We start from the raw sequence: 21,704 nt of genomic DNA, 5'->3' as shown, positions 1-21,704 counted from the left end.
GTGAAAGATGCGGCTTTGTGCGGATTCTTGACCGTCTCTACGACAACCACAACCTGACGCAACTTACGCCCCTCCTCCATCCAAGCCTCTCATCTCATTCAAGAAACAAGTGTGGAGTAAAAGCAGTGCTATTGTGCTCTCCAGTAGAGCAGGACGCGAGGGGTGCAAGTGCCTGACAAACTACTATGAAGGTAAGAATAATCTTTAAAGATATCTGCATAAAGATAGTGTCCACACCATCTCAAGCCCATATAAACTTGATAAAAAATTCAAATATTCTTTAAGAGTCACTAAAACTTTGCCTGTCCCACAGGGTGCAGTAAGTTTTAGATGACTTTCAACAGTCTAAACTACTTTTCTAAGCAGGATCTGCTTCATGATGATTCATTCTAATCAGTTGCATTCACTGACCATGAATAGATTGATTGAGATGGTGCATTTTAAAGTAACAACTTTTATAAAGTTATTGTCTTTTAAAAAGAAAAGCAAACTAATTTCATGTTTCTGAATTGTCTAGACATGAGTTATTCAACATCCGAAAAGGTTTTCATTTAGTCTGTATTTGCTTGGGCTCAGTTAATCATTGCTATGTGACGTGTAATAAACAAACTATTTGGTAATAATCAAAGAAATTTTGTTACATGTTACACAACTAACAGCTTCAACGGAAAGTTATTAGTCATCAAGGCCAATAATACTGGTCATGAACTGGCCAGAATAGTTCATTTTCACTCATAAAGAGCACAATCATTTTATGCTGGGAAACCAAGATTTGCACTCCAGATATCAGACAGAAGGTTTCACCGCATCTGATTAGACATGGATAAATGCAGTCATGCCTAGTGTTCCAAACTGTCTGTTTGGCACAAAGAACATTTCATTTGTCTGGAAAAATGAGACCAGCACTACAGCGATATAAGCCAATATTATTCATGAAAAGAGAATAAAAAAGGTCCACATTTTCCAGTTTATTAAATTACATTATAATAAGTATAATAAGTACATATTATGAACATGCATAACAGGACTGAAAAATAAAGTGCTACCACATTATATTATATTTTATTATTTTATTTATATTTTATTGTGTTAATTAAGTGCAAAAGCAAAACCTTGAAAGCTTGTTTAGTCCATACAGAATTTCCATTCTCTTTGTGGAGTCTCAGCCCTTATTTCATCATGAATTATCCTTAGTTGCGTCATATTTTAAAGTCTAAGTATTTAGTCCCTAAGGAGCATAATTTATCAGACTAAAGTGAGAGTGGTCTGGGGTAAATGGATCCCCCTGTGAGATGAGTCACGTTACTGTTGCCACACACAGAGCTGGAAAAGTGCAGGAGGTGGAGCAAAGTGCTCAATGAGCCGAGAATTAGGGAGTGTGATTAGTCTCGCAGCCGTGTGGAGGTTAATGTGAGGCCAATTAACAACCAGCACACGCCTCTTATGAGAAGGACACATTCCTAGAGCAGCTGCGATGATGAAATACATCAAGACATTGTGCCAAACTCTATATCACACATATAGTAGACAGACAGCTTTGCGGGAAAGCATTAAAAATGTGGGTGGCCCGAGATTAATTATGTTTTAAGTGCAATGCTGATGCTTTGGCGTGAAACAGAAACTCATGTGATTGTCTTCTCAGCAGTAGTTCTGCTTGTCTGTATTAGAGTAATGAGAGGCTGTAATTGAGCAGCATGATTATCTTTGGTGATTGTCACAGGTCTGGCTGCTGTAGTGAGAAGTGCAATTCAGTTCTTTACAGCAGACCGTCTTCAGTGCTGCTGACTCATAGGCTGGCCTTAGTTGCTATGGCAACCGCCAGCTTTCTGAGATCCACAGTGTGATATGAGGCATGGGTGGAAATCGTCCATGTGATCAGCAAACTTCCCATTTTAACTATACTTTACTCCAGAAGAATAGCTTATGGTTTTGCAAAATTAAAACCAAATAATCTATCAAATGCATAATTAATTTTTCTTCTTTCTTTTATATACCTTTTCACTTACACTAAAAAAAGTAATCATGGTATAGTTTATAAAAAGGTATTGGCATCTAAAAATAAATAAATAAATAGCGTAGAAATAATATTTCACTCAAATTTTGAAGCAGAAAAAAACATATTTTCTTGTAAAACACTCCAATAATCTTTTATTTACAACTTTTTGAAAAATAATTTTGTATTTAATTTTATTTCAATAATCATATATTCTAAATATATTATTCAAATTCCCTAGAATCAGCTTGAATATGTTGTGAAAACAAACTGAATCACTTAAAAATTATGATCAATTAGTTTATTTAATTTAAATGTTTGATTAAACTGTTAAAAGAATAATTATAAATAGTTATTAATAAAACTAATAAATATATTATAAATATTTAAACCTGGATATTATGCATCTTTTATAGTTTATTGGTACTATGAAATACATTACTGGTTTAATTTATGCATGACTGACAAATAGCATGCATCACATTAAGTGTATTACTTTTTCATGTTAAAACTGTCAAATTGAAAAGTATGGATTTTATATGTTATTAAAATAGATAAATCTTTAATATAAGGCCTAAATTTGTAAATGATAAAATGGTAACCAAGTTTGTTTTGATTGAAGGAAAGGATCAAGAAGCTAGATGTGTTAGGACGGCTTCGCTTCAGAGACGATACTGCTGGAAGAATAGAAGCTCAGTATCTGCATTGTTGATTTATTTTATAGTCCCACAGACACAACATCCTGGTTACTGCAAGCAAATCCAAAGGTCTACGGTATCTTTATTGATCAAACAAGGCAACGGCTTCACCTGACCACTTGATTTTCACAGTTTATTTTCTCGACACTTACCACTTCCTCAAAAGGCCATGGATGCCAGCTCAATACCTCAGATTAATATAGAGGACTGTGATGGCCTTGAGGTTGCCCCAGATGATCATTTGAGAAACTTGAAAGCACTGACTGAGAAGCTCAGACTTGAGACCAGAAGGCCGTCCTATCTTGAGTGGAAGGAACGAGTGGAAGCTCAAAGCTCCAAAGGTTTAGTCGTGTCAGAGGTCTCATCAGAGCTGGAGAAAAGTGCTGGACTGAAGCCCAACGTCACACCTCAGAATTCCCAAGTCACTGCAGGAAATGCCCTGATTTCCAGAACTCTTGGAGGGTTTGAGAATATTGATGAAGCTCTTGTTTGGCTTAGAAAAGAATTGGTAAGTCAAAATGTTTCCACATGTCCATCAGCTGACTGAAGTTAAATTATGTCTGAATTGAAATTGCATTTTTTTTTAAGAAGTATAAAGCCAAAAACATCAGGGTAATAAAATGTAATATTTAAATAATGAAATTCTTGAAAGAAAAGCTTATTGCATAGACTAGCATAATATGTTATTTTTATTTTATTGACCCCCCCCCCCCCCCACACACACACACTCATACATACACAAATAAGAAAAAAAGAGAGGATATCAAGTAATGCAACTCCCAAAAAATATATAATTAATATAATATAAAAAATTATTAATAATTTATATTTGTATATGAAAAATAGATTTAAAAAACTTTTTTTCAGTAATGATTATCAACCAACACTTATATGTGTTGTTTTTTTCTTATTTCATTTTAATCAAAACAATTCATTTTAAACTAAATTTAAAGTGTTATGAGTAAGACAGTCTTTGCCATATACACTCGTATTTGTCATTATACATTATACTTGCTGCTATTTTGCAGTCATCTTTCTATAAGGGAAGAAAATGAACAGCATCTCCATTAGTTAGCTCATATGAATTAAACAATGGAGTGAATGCACAGGCCTTCATTACCACATCACTGCGTAAGATTGCCATTCATGTTAAATTAGGTGGAAAAGATGGTGAGCAGATGAGCATGGGGGTGATCGCTCTCTGTTCCTCTAAGTGAAATCACTTCTCTTCCACTCAGCCATGTGGTTTAAGACATACTTTTATGCACAGGCCTTTACAGCCAAGGCATGCAATGAAGCTCCTTTCACCACATCAGAAGCCTTTCTTCTACTGCCTTCGCCCTGTGTGTCCATAAAATTTGACACAATAACAAGTTGTGGTACAAAAGGACTTCTGAAGATCCATATCACCTGCCTAATTTTGAGCCCCTTGTTATGTGAAATGGACAAACGCATGTTTGCTAATAAAGATGGATCTAAATTCCGTTGTTTATTTAAATGGTTAGTAGCAATAGGTTCACACCGGAAATTTTGCCATGTGTCTGAAAGGTAGAGTAACACTACCTTTCAAAAATGAACTAAAATTAAAGGGTTAGTCCACCCCCAAATTAACATTTTGTCCTTAATCACTTACCCTCATGTCGTTCCAAACCGTAAAAGCTCCGTTCATCTCCAGAACACAATTTAAGATATTTTGTATGAAAACCTGGAGGCTTGAGACTGTCCCAACAGTGCCAAGGTCCATAAAAGGTATGAAAAGTCGTCGTCACAATACTCCATCTGCCATCAGACATGCAATCTGTTTTATATGAAGCAACGGGGACAGTTAGAGTGACACAGAGGAATTATTGAATAAAGTCGTTATTTTAGTTTTCTTCGCATACAAAAAGTGTTCCTGTCTCTTCATATAACCCAGATTGCACTTCTGATGGCAGATGGAGTATTCTGACGACAACTTTTCATACCTTTTATGGACCTTGACACTGTTATTTCTCTGGCAGTCAATGGGACAGTCTCAAGCCTCCAGATTTTCATCCAAAATATTTTAAATTGTGTTACGAAGACCAACAGAGCTTTTACGGGTTTGGAACGACATGCGGGTAAGTGATTAATGAAAAAAAATTCATTTTAGGGTGGAGTATCCAATTAAATTAAATTGATCAAAAGTGACAGTAAAGACATTTATGATGTTACAAAAGATTTATATTACAAAATAAATGTTCTTTGAATTGTATAGCCATCAAAGAAACATGAAAAAAAAAATGAATCACAGTTTCAACAAAAATATAAAGCAGCACAATTGTTTTCCGCATTGATGATAATAACAAAGATTTTATGGGCACCAAATCATCTTATTTAAAATGAAAATCATCTGAAATGAAAATGGCAAATCAAAATGAAAAACAGATCCACTCACCTTTTTCTATGGTTTTGTCTGTTTCTGATTTTAACCTACAAACCATGATGATGACTAAACAACTACATACAAAAGCACAGTTAATACAAAACCACACAAAGTAACTTTAATGATCAACAAACACAACAACACCAATGAAAACAATGCAGTGAAGAGCAAAACAGTGAACAGTGACACTGCAGGAAAGTGGACCTTGAGGGCCTTAATGAGTTTCTCCTACCTGTTATTCATTGACAGATGGAGATGCGCGTCCAGGACCAGCAGTTGGCCCGCCAACTTATGCGACTACGCGGGGACATCAACAAACTCAAAGTGGAGCAGACGTGTCACCTGCATCGCCGGATGCTCAACGATGCCACCTTTGGTCTGGAGGAGCGTGATGAGCTGTCGGATCTTTTGTGTGATGGACCCGTCACTCCAGGGTTCGGTCTCTCTTCACCACTGCGCCTCATCGGTGTCACCAAGATGAACATCAACTCCAGACGCTTTTCCCTTTGCTAGCCATTCAATGAGTGACCCAACTGCAAAAGAAAATAATCATGGAGTCAAAATTGACTATTCTGGTAGTCAGTGTTTAAGTGAATAATCTTAGACAACTGTTTAGGAACCCATAATAACTGTTGCCACAGAACATCCTGTGCCTCTTGCTCTATGTACTTGTGCCAGTGAAAACTTTTCAGTTAATCAAATGAACAATAGACAATGACTTCTAAAAAATGTCTGATCCACTAGCCATGGCTCTACATGCCTTAGAAACAGTCCTTGTTGTGGTCATGAGATATCAACTGATGTCGCTTACCACACACTGCAGGCTCTTTGTTTCAAAACCTTGCTATCTATCATAAATACGCACCCTTTGATGCGAAGACACAAAGTCTCCCGAAACACATTGTTTTAGCCAAATTCTAAGGCAGCATTTGTTGCCATAAGCTCAGTGTAGATTGTGGATAAAGCATTAAAGGTGTCATGACATTGATTTTTTTATTATTTTAATATGTTCCTTGAGGTTCCCTTATAATGTGAATGAATGTTTTTGTATAAAAAACAAATATATATGTGGAAAAAATTCTTATTTTCAATCCTCATTCTGACCCTCTGCCTAAAAATGATCCAGTTTTGAGGAGTGGGTCCTTTAAGGCTTGTCAGTAAGCAGCCACTGTTATGATTGGCTAAAATCATTGCATATAAAACAGTATCAACGCACCATCACTACTACGTGTGAATAAGTGCTTTGAAAGGTCCAGTACTGCTTCGTCTTTCAACAAACTTTCTCTTTCATCATCTCATATTTGAAATCCACCTGTGCGAAGGGCATCTATGCCTGACCTCTGCAGAAGCATCCAATTGCACCAAGTTTGACTTGATAGACAGGAGTGCGTGCTCAATGGCAGGTAAGGGACCACCTCTTAACCAAGCACATTAAGACCCTGCACGCACTACTTTTCGTCAATTGACAATCATTTCTTGCAACCTCTGGAAATGTACTCACAGCTCATTGGTTTGACTTCACTTTTGTATTCAGGAGGACACCTCATTGGATCAGCCTCTGCCAGATGTGATTGTCATTTATACATGGTCAGCTATTTTATTCTGCAAGCCGCCCACTCTTGCACTTGTTACTTATGCTGTCTGCCTCTTACCTCGCCTTTTCCTCACTCCAGCTACTGTTCACTACTCATGGCTCTTTCGAAATCGAATCCAGCTACAGTGGACAACCAGTCACAAGCTTGCTCGGCTGCGAGAGGCACCCTAATTGCCACTAGGGATGCCCTATCCTTTTGTTTTGTTTGCATGGGTCTTAAACACTTTCAAGAAGCCTTAGAATTACTGGAGAACTGTAGCCATTGCTTGCTAAGAAGCTCTTGCATAGGAGGCTCAAGGTGGCCATTACTCAGAGTGTTGAAATGGGATTGTCTGACTCGGACAGGAAAAAAGGTGACTCCAGGGGCCTCCTGCTAGCAACTGGAGAAAGGGTCGCCATCACCCGATCTCTGGAAGGAGCGGCCTCAGCAAATGACCTCATTCTCTGTAATGCCTATTAGGCTGTCCAAGCGTGCAGGCTCTCTGTGGTTCTCTCTCGGTGGTCTTGGAGAACACACTGTGAACACACATGGAGAACACACTTGGAGAACACACATTCTCCCTTGTTAATCTTTTGCTGGAGTGCTGGTCGAGCCTGGCCAGGCTCGCTTCGGTAATGCCATCGTGTTAATGCAGCAGCGCTGAAACGATAAGAAAAAGGAAGATGAGGCTTTCAAATTTTGTCTTCCTAGGAAGCCCGCGCCATGCCAGACACTCTCTCTGCAGCCTCCTAACCTCCCTGCTATGAGACACCATCCCCATAATGCAGGCAGAGCTCATTGCTAAACCCTGGGGGAAAATGTCCTTTGCCACTGCCGCTAAGGGTATTTGTCAACGATATTTGTCAGATACTACAGGCTTGATGCTACCCACACCCCGGTAGCTCATCCTGTTTTAGATGTGGGTTCTTCGTAGCCTTGTGCCCTTAGACCCCCTACACACTTTAAGCCTGGGTTGTCTACCTCGGCTTATTAATGTCATTAAGCAGGTCATCTGTACCCTCCCTTGACACAAAATTACATATATTTATATGTATATAATATACAGTCAGTGTTGTGCCAGTTCATACTTAAAAAGAACTAGCTCAAAGTTCAGTTCACACAGATGATAATGAACTAGTTCATGTTCATAGTTCATTTTTTTTTTTAAATGAACTAAGTTCACATATCTAAAAACGAACTAGTTCACGTTCATTTGTATCATTATAATATTTTAACAAATATGAAATGCGCTTTTTTTAATGGCTACAACATTATAGTATGCCTACATAGCCTACTCTCTATTCGTACAAATTTCTGCACATTAATTTAATTCTGAATTTTGCACACACAAGTTGAAAGGCATTTGTTCAAATCAAGTTCACGGATAATTGTGCGTGCATTTATTAGCCTAATTATGATACTAAAATCCTAACAAATAGGCTATGCTATGTACAAAAAAATCAGATGAGCCCATAATATGAACGGTTAAGCATTTTCCTCCCATAGAAAACCATTATAAGAACGCTTGATGTGGCTTAATGCAGATTAGAATGTCCCCTTATTATGTCGAAATAACGAGCTCTCGTTTACGTTCATTGTATGAAAATTGATTCGTTAAGTTCAGCATTCGGCGAAAATATGAACGCGTTCAGTGAACGTCGTTCATTGAACGCGTTCATGCACAACACTGTATACAGTACAGACCAAAAGTTTGGACACACCTTCTCATTCAAGGAGTTTTCTTTATTTTCATGACTATGAAAATTGTAGAGTCACACTGAAGGCATCGAGGGCTGTTTGACCAAGAAGGAGAGTGATGGGGTGCTGCGCCAGATGACCTGGCCTCCACAGTCACCGGACCTGAACCCAATCGAGATGGTTTAGGGGTGAGCTGGACCGCAGACAGAAGGCAAAAGGGCCAACAAGTGCTAAGCATCTCTCGGGGAACTCCTTCAAGACTGTTGGAAGACCATTTCAGGTGACTACCTCTTGAAGCTCATCTAGAAAATGCCAAGAGTGTGCAAAGCAGTAATCAAAGCAAAAGGTGGCTACTTTGAAGAACCTAGAATATGACATATTTTCAGTTGTTTCACACTTTTTTGTTATGTATATAATTTCATATATAATTCCACATGTGTTAAGTCATAGTTTTGATGCCTTCAAGTGTGAATCTACAATTTTCATAGTCTTCATAGTTTCATACTCTTTGAATGAGAAGGTGTGTCCAAACTTTTGGTCTGTACTGTATATGTCAGTATTTCTATCATTTATGCCATTACCATGAGGTGTGTTGTCAGGTTTTGTATGCATGTTATCACATGTCACTTCTTTTATGGCTGGTTTTCCATTCTCACTTTGTGTGGGTTCTGACACTTGGCGATATGTCAAGCATGAGGTTTCTAGGTGACCATTCTTTGACTTGCAGGGCCTCGTTGTGACTGTACTGGGCAACCGGGGAGCAGTCTATACCTCCCATAGGTGGATCTCAAACACAAGATAATGAAAGAGAACAGTAGGTTACTGTTTGTAACCCCAGTTCTCTGAAATATCGAGTTGAGAGATCCACCAAGATTGCCCACTTGCTGCATGAGAAGCGAATATGCTCAATGAGGAAAGGTAGCGTGTGCAGGGGCTTTATGTATTCGGTTAAGAGTCAGTCCATCACCTGCCCTTGGGCACAAGCTCCTGTCTGTCAAATCAGACTTAGTGCATTTGGATGCTTTTGTAGAGGTCAGACATGGGTGCCCTTCCCATAGGTGGATCTCTCCACTCAGTGTTTCCGAGAACTGGGGTTACGAACAGTAACCTATTGTATCTTTGCGAACGCTCCATTAAATTGTGCCTTGTTTACAAAACAAAATTCTCTGAAAAAATGTATAATCCTCCAATATAATCCAGGATGCCATTCAACATAGACCAACCGCTTGTTTCTGATGCTGGGATCCTTCTGATGTCTGTTCAAAGATGTGAACGAGCTGTTTAAACCAAACGCATCAAAGCAAACATTCTTTCACTCTTGTCGTATTGATTGTCAGAAAGTGAATGCACTTCTCCATCTCTATATTGTGTCCAGTGTAGACAAGACAGCGACAGTTATTATTATGGGTTCTATTTACTTTTGACAACAATGCGATGCGACGCTCGCATCCAGTGTATGCTAATGTCTGCTGTTAAGTGACTGAATGCCAGTGGGCGGAGCCTATTGTGAAATGATAACTACGTCTTGCTCTGGAAGGGGTGTTTATGCAAATGCCCTTGTGACTTATTTTTGATCTAAACGAGCTGTTTCTGGAGCTTTATTAAATAAATGCTTTGTTTATAATGAGGAGGACATTTTAACCTATGAAACTTTTAACCTACAGTATGTACAAAGACCTCAATATCAAGGCAAATTTGATTTCCCTTTAAAAATGTTGATTGTTAATTTAACATGCATATCATTGAATACTGAAAAGTAAGGATTCATTTTATTTAAATGAATTAATGTATAATATTTGTTTATTTTATGCCTAGAAGTGCATTAAATTAGCTGTTAATGTCAACAGACAAAAGTTGCTGCCTACTTTTTCTATTGAAGTCAAGTAAGGCCATAGTGAGGCAGCTCTCTAGGTTTTGTAACAGAGATATAGCCTTAATTCTGTTTGCTTTTGTATGAAACAAAATGTCTCAAGCTGTTTAATATCTATCTGCAAGTTTGAACTCTATCCTAAGATATTTTGTTTTCCGTACATTTGTATTTTATATGAAAGAATGCACCAATATCTTATAAACATGACTCGTGGTTAGATGCACTAAAGCTATACCTGGAATAAGATATTATTCTTAGAATGTACAGCAAAGATGGCATTTGTTATGTACGTACAGTATAATAAAATCCCAGTCTACAGATCATCTTCGGAAACATGCTTACAGAAACACAGAACGTTTCTGTTAATTCATCTATATAATCCTGAAATAAATGTTGCTAAGAAGTAATTGTGTTCAACAGTGAAATTTCTGTTGAAAAATGACATTACCCATGATTTAGCAGAGAAACCTCTACTAATCAGAGAATCAAGACAAGCAAGCTGTTCCCATGAACTCCCATGAAGCACTGCAAATGATGTAATGGAGTCAGTATCCATACTCTTTCAAAAACTACTGAAATATTTGAATGTATGTTATGCATATTTTGAAACAAACAATATATTATACAAAATAATTAGTTTTATGTGTCTTTGATGTTTTTGAACTCATTATGCAATTTGCAGTGCTTCACGGGATTGCCTTTTTGTCTGATTTTCAAACACTTTTTTTGCTTCAAATTAAAGTTGTGATTCACCTCATAGGTGGTTGATTTGGTTTAAACACTTCTGAAACCAAGGTTGTTGAAAATGTGGGTGTGTACTAACACACTCCATACTGCATTTATAAACTATCAAGACTGCTGTTTTAGAGCTATTGTCTGCCCCGAGTCTCTCTGTATCACTGTCTCCAGTGCAGCTGTCTTGTTACAATCACATCTAACATGATGACATAAGCTCCCAGGTCCTTGTTAGCTCAGGATCAGGGTACTGACCTTTGACACCCTTTATGTGTTCCTAAAGCAGCTCATTTAGTCAGGATGCGCTTCTTGGCTTCAGTGAAGAATGAGTGTTTTATGCATGAATGCACCCTGGAATTACAGCTATGTGTCATGTTCGTCTTCAAGAGGCGTAGTATTAATAAAGGACTTAATGTTTGCCGCTGGAATAAACTTTTGGCACTGTCATTTTAAGGCCTACCAATAATGTGATTTCTTGTAAAGGTGCCAAAGCTAGTTCTGGAGCCATGTGATGATGCCAGTCGGTGTCTTTGAGGACTCTAGTTCTTGCTTTGATAGCAAGGACTTAAAAAAAGAGGAGATTTATAGCACAAGTTTATCTTATCTAAAATTAGGTAACCTCAAAAAGAAAAGCCAGTATGCTGTTGCACTGTGGGTTACGTTTAATCCTACTTATCGTTGCGTGATAGCTTTACTCGGATCAATTGAGCAGGCTTATGTCTATGTTAGGGATTCTTAGATGTCTATTTTTGTCAAGGTTTTCATTGGTCATAATTCATGAGTGTATGTCTTTTAAACAAGAGTGAGGAATTTGGAGCAGTTAGTCATTCCCAGGCGTGCCAATGGAAAATAAATAAATGTACTCTATCTATCAATCTATGCACAAATTATTAATTTAGGTTAATCATAGTCAATCTGGATTGTTGCTGTAGGTCGAGCGCCCTCTGTTGGCAACCATGTTACATGGCCACCACAATTCAAAACGGTTACTTTAGCAGAAACTATTTCCTACTCCAAAATTTCCTACTAGTTAGAACAAGGGGTAAAAAGTGTACATGCTGTGTTTGGTTTTACATCCTCTGAAAAAGCTTTCCTTTAAAATTTGAAATTGTTAAGCCAGTTTTATTTCCATGTTTCATACTTAACTGGAACACTTCATACCTTTGGAACCAAATCAGAATCAATTACACCTATATGAGTTCACAGAGCAGTTCTGGAGCAACACTTCATGATGGAGATTTAAAGTCAGTGAAACCTTTAAGAATTAAAAAGCATAATGTTGCTTAACCCAGGGTTAAAACAAGATTAAAAGCATTTTAAATGCAAATGCACAGGATTCAAAAGAAGCCCTACTAATACCATAAAATGTGATGCAAAGCAAGCAAATCCATTCTCGTGAAATAACCCTTCCTGTAGTTCCTCTATAAAGTACTCAAATGAGACACTAAAAAGCCACACAAAAAAAAAGTGATAAATGAGGATGTAAGTGCTGGACTTTTTAATAAACTCATACTTCAGTCATGTTCTGTACAGATTACAGAGTATTACTTACATCCATGTCGGATGATACAATCAGTGATTCTGCAAGGCACAATGTTAGATTACTGAAACCTCTGAGGAGATCCAACGAATGACAGGACATGAATCTAATGCAGTGTACTGAATATTGCATTCTCAATCAGCCAGAAAACTGACTTTTGTCTACTATCCAAATTTTCCAGGTTTTCAAAACCAAAAATATATAGTGCTACATTTCCTACCTGAAGAAACCCACACGATAATAACTGGGTAATTATAACCAATCCTGGCTGAAACAAATATAAAAGAAGTGAAAAATATATGCTAGAGGAAAAAGAAGTGTAACAAGAGAAAAGACCAGTTAATATAAGTGTGTAAAAGGGTCAAGTTTTGATTAGCGCAAGAGGAAATATACTGCACCTCACTTCCCTCAGGTACAACACACATAAGGCAATGCAGAACACGCTTTAAAAAGGCCACTAGACAATGCTTCAAACCGTCTTCGCACTGATCAGAAGTTGCATTACTATTTAATCAGACACAAGGAAACTGGTCTCACATCTATTGAAGCTTATTTCTGCGACAGAATAAAAAAAAAAAGTTAAAGTTTATTATGAAATAAGCTTCCATACAGATCAGCATGAAAAAACAACATCTACCAGCAACAAGGTTTCTCATTAGTGGTAGCAGATACTGCCAATAATCATCCCAGAAGAACACGACTGCTTTTAACAGCAAAATACGATCCTTCTATCACAGGTCTTGAAAATCACATTTGTCAAATATGAAAATCCTGCTTGTGTTAATATGGCACAACATATAAAAATAAGGATGATGGCCTAGAAGTGGTATTCATACAGTATCCAAACTCCAGCATTGTCAGATTTGGTGGACAGCAATATGGACCAGTGGCCCATGTGATTATCTCAAGTGGTGATTGGCTGAAGCACACTGTGAGTGCCGTGACATCAAGAGGACAAGCCGTCCTGGTCCATACTGCTTCCTAACGCTTCAATGTCATTGCTTATGTCTGAAATCATGCGGTCCCATTCGTCGCCCTCAGAGTTGGTCGTTCCTTCATCCGAACCCCCTGCAGCACCGTTTCCATTAGTGGTGGAGTCTGACGCAGAGCTTGTCGTACGTTTGTAACGCCCAAAGCTGTCCGTTATGATGCCGCGGCCGTCCTTCACGCCGATGGTTTCCAAAAAGTTCTCAAAATGCTGGCTGTCCTTCTCAGGAATGAAAGGCCGCAGTCCTGGGGTGGAGAAAACTGAAGTGAATTCAACAAATAAAGAAAATCTCTAACATATGTCCATAAGAATAAATGTGAGGCTTGATGAGAGTTTGATGTACTATTTAAACATTCTGTAAGTTTCAAAAGTGGCCTTTATATACTTATATTTAGCTTTAAAGGGGTTATGAACTGATAATTTTTTTTTAACATATAACATGTCAATGTACTATAAAAAATATCCTGTAAGTTTTAAAACGCGAAACTTTCTCGTTAGTTTAAAAACTATATCAATATAAGTACACCTCGGGAAACATTAAAAAACATTTAAAAAAAGAAAATAATCCACGTCATGGGACCTTTAAAGCATTACATGCAACTATTAGTTATAGTTAAAAATAACAATTCTGCATATATTAATGTTTTGCATATAAAGACAAATTTAACATCCTAACATGTAACTAACCCAGGAGGAGGAACTTCCTGCTGTCTCCGTAAAGCTGACGCAGGTTGATACAGAACTCATGGATGGAGGCTCCGTTTCTGTACTCACGTAACAGTGTGGCAAACTGCTGGATCTCCTGAGATGACAGCTTTGTCCTCAACTGTTGTAGAGGATGACAGGAAAACAGTGTAAAAACTGAAATCTGAAATGCATGATGGGATCATTTATTATGCAAAGACTAATTAAAGACTCAGAGAAACTAACAAGAGACATCCAAATGCTTTTTTATACACTGCGCTCAAACACTTACTGTGGTCATGTAGTCTTGTAGCAGTTCAGCAGCCGTTGTGCTTAGTTCACTGTCACTGGCTGTTATGTTTTGTGGCGAGGCCGGGACGGAGGAGGGGGAGTGTCCTGCCTCTAGAGAACTTTGGAACGAACTGAGATTGGACAAAAACACAATGCTCGCTCGATTCAACAGATAAAATGGCACATTACTGCAGAGGACAGTTGAAGCAATACTCACAATGTGCTTGTCTCTGCCTCAAACACTTCTTTGACTTCAACTTTGCTCGAGGAGTCTTCTTTTATTGGAGAAATAAGGAAAGTATTTAGAAATATTTCATTATGCTGCAAGCTCAGTGTGATATTAAGAGACTAAGCTTCAGGAAACATAAATAGGATTCCAACAAACCACCCCCAGATGAAATAGTGATGTGAAACTGACTGTGGTCTGTGGTTTTGGAAATGGAAATCCCAAAATGATGCAGCTGTTGCCTACTTACCGCTGCAGATCGAGAGATGCCTGATGGGTGTTGTGGCTCCATCAAAGATGGCCCTGTCCAGGAAGTCAATGGTAGACTCTGTATAGACGATCTGGAAGACTTGACTGAGAAGAAGACAGAGCTCCTCTGCTGCAGCCTGTAAAACCAGAGTTCATGATATTCAAGCCACGGCTGCTTTTATTAACATCAACCATATCAGTACATTGCACAATAGCAGTAGTTTTTGCAATAAACGACTTGCACAATAACTCAATTCTGTATGGCTTGACAAGACAGTTTAAGCTGGATGTAAAAGATGCAGACTTAGTCACGTATTATTTGAACATAAAAAATAAGGTCCTTTCAAAAGACCGAAGCCAACCTTGTTGTCGACGGCTAGCACAAGCAAGCAGCAGACCTCCACAAGCACAGCCCCGCTCTCAGAAAGAGAGCTCAGAGTGGGAGATTTTGACATCTCTGTACTATGACATGGGGAACCACCGGGCTCCTGAGCTGCAAAAACAAATCATACTTCATGGTAAGAAAACCCCAAATTATTTTTACACGTTATCCTTAGAATCTAGTTCTGTTTAGTTTTTTTGAGTCATGCTCATCCACATTACTGTGTACCTGTTTTTAGCACCACGAAGTGGAGTGAGTCGTCTCTGATGTAGGACACAGCTGCAATGTCATGGATGGGTACACGAAGAATGATGTCTTCTCCGTCACGCCACACAAGCTTCACATTGTATGCGGACAAACTGACAACAGCATCCTGCTCTGATGTCAGCTGCCCTGCCAACTGATGAGACTTCTGCAAAAAAAAAAAACAACAACATTAGAGAAGCAATTATGGAATTTATCTTCATATTGCAAAATAAGGCGATGTCATTGACAGTCACTATTACCCTGGCATTGTCAATGAGCTGCAGAACTTCTGTGCGGCTGGAGGGATTCAGATATCCAGGAACTGATGTTAGCTGTCCCAGATACTACAATAATAATAACAACAATAATGATATAGAGCCTTTATAAAACAAAAAAATATATAGCTTGCATGATAAATAGGAAAATAAAATGAAAAACAATTATTTACATTAAAACAATAAATGGCAAAAGAAAATAATAGGGATATAGGGAACTGCAGAGTTCTTTTATTTTATTAATACGTTTTATTTTTATTAATTTTTTGCCTATGGAGTTCTAGAATCTAGGAGCAGCAATGCTAAATAACCTGAAAAAAAAAAATCACAGGAGTTGATATAAATGTGTGTGTCATCAGCATGACAGTGGAAACAATAATTATCTGTCCAAATGGATGCATAAACTACAAATAGAATCGAACCAAGTACTGAACCCTGGGGGACACCACAAGTTGATTAGATGGATAAAGATTTTGTAAAAAAAACCAAATTGCTGCAAGATGGGATTATGTGAAGAGCTTGTGGCAAACACTGTCAAATGCAGAGCTTGATTCCAGAAGAAGATTATTAAAGTAACTGAAGGTTTAGTCTTCTTCACGCTCTTAAAGGGGTCCTATTATGCTCTTTTACAAAGTCTTGATTTTGTTTTGTGGGTGGGTGTCCTAGAACAGGCTCTCATATTAGGTTGTTCAAAAACACATTATTTTTCTCATATTTTACATTATAACAACTCCTCTCCCAAACAACAACATTACAGACTACTAAAGATGAAAAAGTAAAAAGCATAATAGGAATCCTTTAAGTTTGATTGGACACGCTACCTTTGATGACAACAACGAAAGATATGGGAAGTGTTTTCTCCCTGTTAAAATGTTAAACACCAATTCAATTTCATATGTTAACTATGCATGACTATTTGGTTAGCAGCATTTATTTGCATTTCCTATGTTTTAGTTTTTCCTAGTCTGCAATCCTACCAGTACAGTTTTCCCCTTTCTATCTTTGCTAAGATACCCCCCCAAAAAAATTGAAGGCAAGTTATACCTTAACTTCTTTCTCAATGTAGTCATTGAGCAGAATGTCTGGGTCGATACGGTGGTCCGGGAGAGAGAGGGAGAAGGTGTGGAGGGCCCTGCGCTCAGTGGACTTCTCCAGAGCCTTCTTATCTCTCCCCTTCTCTCCTTTCAGAAACACCCGCTTGAAGGGAGACACAATACCTGGCTGAAGAAATAAAGAGAGAAAGAGGAAATCGCATCATGACCAGAGGAAGTCAAAAACACAAGAGCATTTTTCAGTGTGACCAGTTTATGAGTTTGGTCAGTGGCTAGCTGTGCCAAAATAATTCTTGCTGATACACTTCACACTGAGGTACTGGATTTCCACTGACAGCATCTTTGAATTCTGTGTTCTGGACTTATGGGGCAACTGTTACTACAACAATTCCAAGCCAGTAAATACATCAGCCTCCATGGAAGGACCAGTTATGTTGAATTAAGTTTAGCAATACAATGTTTCTATTAAAACACACGCTGTTAATAGTCCTTTCCCTTCACATGCACTAATGGCTTAAAAACAACATAATCAACTAGTCTCAACACTAAATTGGCTTGAAGCCTTTTATGAAACCCTATACCTTTGCAAAGCATAATGAGATTGATATTCATGGAAAAAGTCTGGTACTTACTCTGTGGTAAACTTAACCACTAATGTCAGCTAACTATCCAACAGAAAAGTCTCTAAGCTCTTGGAAGTACTTAAGGCTGTGGATTTGTAATGGTGAACAGTGTTCTAAAATTACATTTAAGAAAAGAAGCAAGATTTCTGCGAGCCCTACCTCTGTCTCCATGATCAGTCACTTCGACAGCACAATGGAAACGGGTGGTGCACGACAGCTGTCCGATACAACAGTTGACTACTGTGTGTGCGCTGCTCTCAAAACAGGTTGCATGTGGCTTGTGACGAATGAGAATGGGGACAACTCTGTCAAAGCAGCGAGAGAAACCACACCCCGCGACACACGCATGTGTCTCTTCACACAAACACTCACGTTCTGCCTCAAGCTATAGTTCATGCAATCAGGGAGAATAGAAACCATTTCCTGTGATGAAACACTCAAACAAACTGTAAAAAGGTACGTGAAACTGCCTTCCTGCTATAAGCGGATCTCCAATAATGCCATTCTGTTTAAATAACTGTTTTGAGGAAACAAGACTTCAGGTGTGTTTGTATATATATTTATTGCACACTAGTAGGTGAGAAATACTGTTCTGGGTAGGAAGTAACTAATAAAGAGGATCTGACAAAAATAGTTATGCTATGCCATTTAGAGAAGTAAATGGCTCTTGACAATAAATACATATAATTTTATTGTCTTATAGACTGATATTGTACTATAAGCATTTTATTATAGGCCTGACTTAAAATGCACATCTCTTTTCATACAATATTTCACAGGGGGCCCCTGTTCCCCGTTTATATCCACCAAGGAGTCTTTGGCCTGAACAAGGTGGAGGAGCCCTGATGTAAAGTATTCAAAAACATCCCATGCAACATAGAATATGAATGCTAATTCATAACTTTAGATGTTTCCTTGTGCCATTCTGTCTCAGACAAGCCTATTTCTCTCACATACTGAATTATTGAACAGTCAAGGAAGGTGACACTACAGGAACATCAACATTTCATGAGTCCTTCTGAAATGTCAGAAAACAAGGTGCACAGGTGATCCTTACCTGGATTCAAAAGACACCCCCTTCAAAAGTTTGGTGTCAGTAAGATTTTTTTTTTTTAATAAATTAATACTTTTATTCAATAAGGATACGTTAAATTGATAAAAGAGAGTAAAGATATTTATAATGTTACAAAAGACTTTCAATAACAGTAATTAATTTAAATGCTGTTAATTTTCTATTCATTAAAGAATCCTGATTAAAAATTAAATCACGGTTTCCACAAAAATAAGGTACAACGGTTTACAACATTGATAAGAAATGTTTCTTGAGCATCAAATCAGCATATTAGAATGATTTCTGAAGGATCAAGGATTCACACTGAGGACTGGAGTAATGACGCTGAAAATTCAGCTTTGCATCAAAGGAATAAAATACATTTTAAACTATATTGAAATAAAAAAAGTTATTTTTAATTGTAATGATGTTTCAAAATAGTACTGTTTTACTGTATTTTTTAACATAAGGGACTTCGTTCAAAACCATTAAAAAATTGCAATGATTTGTATTGTAAAAAGCACTATACAAATAAATAAACTTGAATTGAAAATGTTCAGAGTATATAAAATAATGCTGTCTAACAATTAATCAAATCCACATACAAAATGTGTGCATACTGTGTAAATTTATTATGTATATATAATATATTGAGTTGTCAGTTCAATTATACGACTATTAGTATCCTAATTGTGGATTTGCAGTGAATTTTCAAATGATTATTAATATAAAACAAACTGACTAGACAAACCCATTCGCACTATTATTTCACACTGATTTTGACAATAAATGACTCAATTCCTCCTCCCTGTGGCCATTTGATGGAGCTGATCCTCTCAGTTAAATCAGACAACCAAAACATTCATTCATCAGTTAATAAGATAGCTGGACTAAAAAGCACAGCCTATGAGAGATTACACATCATCCGACAAAAACTGATTTGCTTTGACTGAGGAAAAGAAATCATCCGCCGCACAGTGGTGATTAAGAGGCAAACACAGGACAGGAGGCGTCACTTCCTGTCTGAATCTTTGGAGAACCCAACCCTCCATTCTCCCCTGTGTATGAGGAGGAAAGTCTGAGCTTAGCATGGAAACACCTCCCACACACAAAAAAACCTGATCTGTCAGGAAAGGTCACATCATAAGAACCGTGTCTGTGATCTTTCCATTCCTCACATCAGATAGCACTGTTCCTGCAGGCGTATTAACTTCATCATCGGATAGATGAGCAATTCTTTAGATCCAAAACAAGGTCAGAGAGGCGAGTTTTTAAGTCTGATAAACTGTATTAAGTGGTTCGTTCATTTGAAAAATATTGCTCAAAAATGTGTAAACTATACCTTTAATTTTGCAACTCATTTAACAAAATCACAAACATAGATTTGTAGAGCCATTCCCACCATTTGTAAATCTCTGCTCCCTTAATAGTGCTAAAATGCATAAGTTATCATTAAAAATAATATTTACATTTTTATATTTTTATTATATTTTAAATATATATATATATATATATATATATATATAAATATATACACAAGCAAACTTAATATTTATTTAAAATACTGTGTGTGTGTGTATACATTCTGCTTAAGTTACAAAATGTGTTATTTGGCAAGTTAAGAAAATTCAGGATGTATTTTACATTCTAATTTTAGCTTCAAAACACTGCACTTAAAATGCATTAAGATCTACATTATTTTGCAGTGTGTGTGTGTATATATATATATATATATATATACACACACAATATATATATATATTAAATACAGATTTAAAAAAAATCGACTATAGCCTCAAATATTTTTCTTACCTCTGACCGAGGTATGAGAGAGAAACTAAATGCGATAAAGACACTCAGAAGAAGATGACAAGAGACAGATATGTAGCAATCACAGTAGTCACACGCTGAGATTCTCGGTTTATTTACGTCTCAGTTCCACGACTAACGTAAACCACCAGCAACGCCCCTATTAACCCAGTCCATGTAGAGACTCCTCTTAATATGTTTAGAGATATCAATAAAGTCTGAGTGTTTTTATGAAGCTGAAGAGAGCTAATGCAGCGTTTATGTGTGGTTAGGCCAACACTTTTCAGCTACTAACCGGTTTGTGGATCATGCGCGTGAACTCTCGTAATATTACAGTGTGTACTTACCTTTTTGACTTTCTTTACATCATCCTCCATCTCTATGTACAAGTGCTCTTCATTTTAACTGTATTAGATATGCAGTGCTGTCCACGAGTTCAGTGCCATCAGCCTCACACACGTCAACGGAGGCGCTTTACCGAGCTAAAAAAACAAAACACCGATCCAGATCACGTGTTCGTGGGTCGGAAATAAACCGCTATCCTTCTTTATCGTGATAAAAATACAGATTTATTCAGAGGGGCACAGGAACCGATAAAGTATCATAAAATAAAACAAATACAGCAACAAACTTTTCAACCTGCCGCCATTTTGGGCGTAGAACGTCTACCCATAGTGCTTTGCGAGACAAACACAACAGAAAACTTCATAAGCGCGTACTTATCTACAAACGAAATGCATATGGTCTTATTCACAAACCCTGGAAATTAAAGGGTTGGTTTAGTTAAAGGTTTCTGTTTATTTTGTTTTAGATTGTGCATTTGTACTGTAACTTAATAGTAAGTCTGTTCCTATAGTGGCTCTTTAAAGAGGGGACTGGGGTCCTCAGGGGCCTCAGCAAACTTCTAAAGAGGCTACAGGAACAGTTTACCTCAATTAAAATTGCATAAACTTCTCATAATGTTTATTTCGAACATATAAATTGACATAGTTTGAATCTGTTCCATCAACAGCATTTGGTTTTACTGATGGATTTACTCAATAATTTTAATCTATTGATATTTTAATTATAATCACCACCAAAGTAACACAGTTGCTATTGTTACTTATACCCCTCCCAGTCCTGAATGTGGTTACATAAGTTATGAATTCTGAATATATTAGAGCAGTGGTCTCAAACTCAATTCCTGGAGCTCTGCAGAGTTTAGCTCCAACCATCTCCAAATCACACCTGCTTGGAAGTTTCTAGTAATCCTGAAGACCTTGATTAGCTGGATCAGGTGTGTTTGATTAGGGTTGGAGCAAAACTGTGCAGAG

The 21,704-nt window shown here is 37.5% G+C and overlaps 2 protein-coding genes across 4 annotated transcripts; one reads left to right on the top strand and one right to left on the bottom strand.

Moving 5' to 3' along the window:
* Positions 1 to 45: 45 nt before the first annotated feature.
* Positions 46 to 6,310, top strand: LOC132092593 (protein FAM167A). 2 transcript variants are annotated; one of them, XM_059498890.1, is made up of 3 exons: positions 46 to 191; positions 2,616 to 3,199; positions 5,345 to 6,310. In XM_059498890.1, the coding sequence occupies exons 2-3, from the start codon at positions 2,861 to 2,863 to the stop codon at positions 5,606 to 5,608; spliced, it is 603 nt and encodes a 200-aa protein (XP_059354873.1). In that variant the 5' UTR covers positions 46 to 191; positions 2,616 to 2,860; the 3' UTR covers positions 5,609 to 6,310. The 2 variants fall into 2 exon arrangements, with proteins under 2 accessions (XP_059354873.1, XP_059354874.1); XM_059498891.1 differs by having other exon boundaries at positions 115 to 191; positions 2,621 to 3,199.
* A 6,137-nt stretch (positions 6,311 to 12,447) lies between these two features.
* Positions 12,448 to 21,077, bottom strand: LOC132092591 (cerebral cavernous malformations protein 2 homolog). Of its 2 annotated transcripts, none has more exons than XM_059498887.1 (10): positions 20,736 to 21,077; positions 16,898 to 17,074; positions 15,839 to 15,922; positions 15,561 to 15,744; positions 15,313 to 15,443; positions 14,952 to 15,087; positions 14,693 to 14,750; positions 14,477 to 14,606; positions 14,188 to 14,326; positions 12,448 to 13,745 (listed from the first exon to the last, which is right to left on the bottom strand). In XM_059498887.1, exons 1-10 carry the CDS (start codon positions 20,763 to 20,765, stop codon positions 13,459 to 13,461), a joined length of 1,356 nt encoding a protein of 451 aa, XP_059354870.1. In that variant the 5' UTR covers positions 20,766 to 21,077; the 3' UTR covers positions 12,448 to 13,458. The 2 variants fall into 2 exon arrangements, with proteins under 2 accessions (XP_059354870.1, XP_059354871.1); XM_059498888.1 differs by lacking the exon at positions 20,736 to 21,077 and adding an exon at positions 17,688 to 17,833.
* Between the last annotated feature and the right edge of the window lie 627 nt (positions 21,078 to 21,704).

Source organism: Carassius carassius, chromosome 18 (assembly GCF_963082965.1).
Source record: "Carassius carassius chromosome 18, fCarCar2.1, whole genome shotgun sequence".
Taxonomy (NCBI): Eukaryota; Metazoa; Chordata; class Actinopteri; order Cypriniformes; family Cyprinidae; genus Carassius; species Carassius carassius.
The sequence above is the reverse complement of the archived record's forward strand: the minus strand, read 5'-3'. Positions and strand labels throughout refer to the sequence as shown.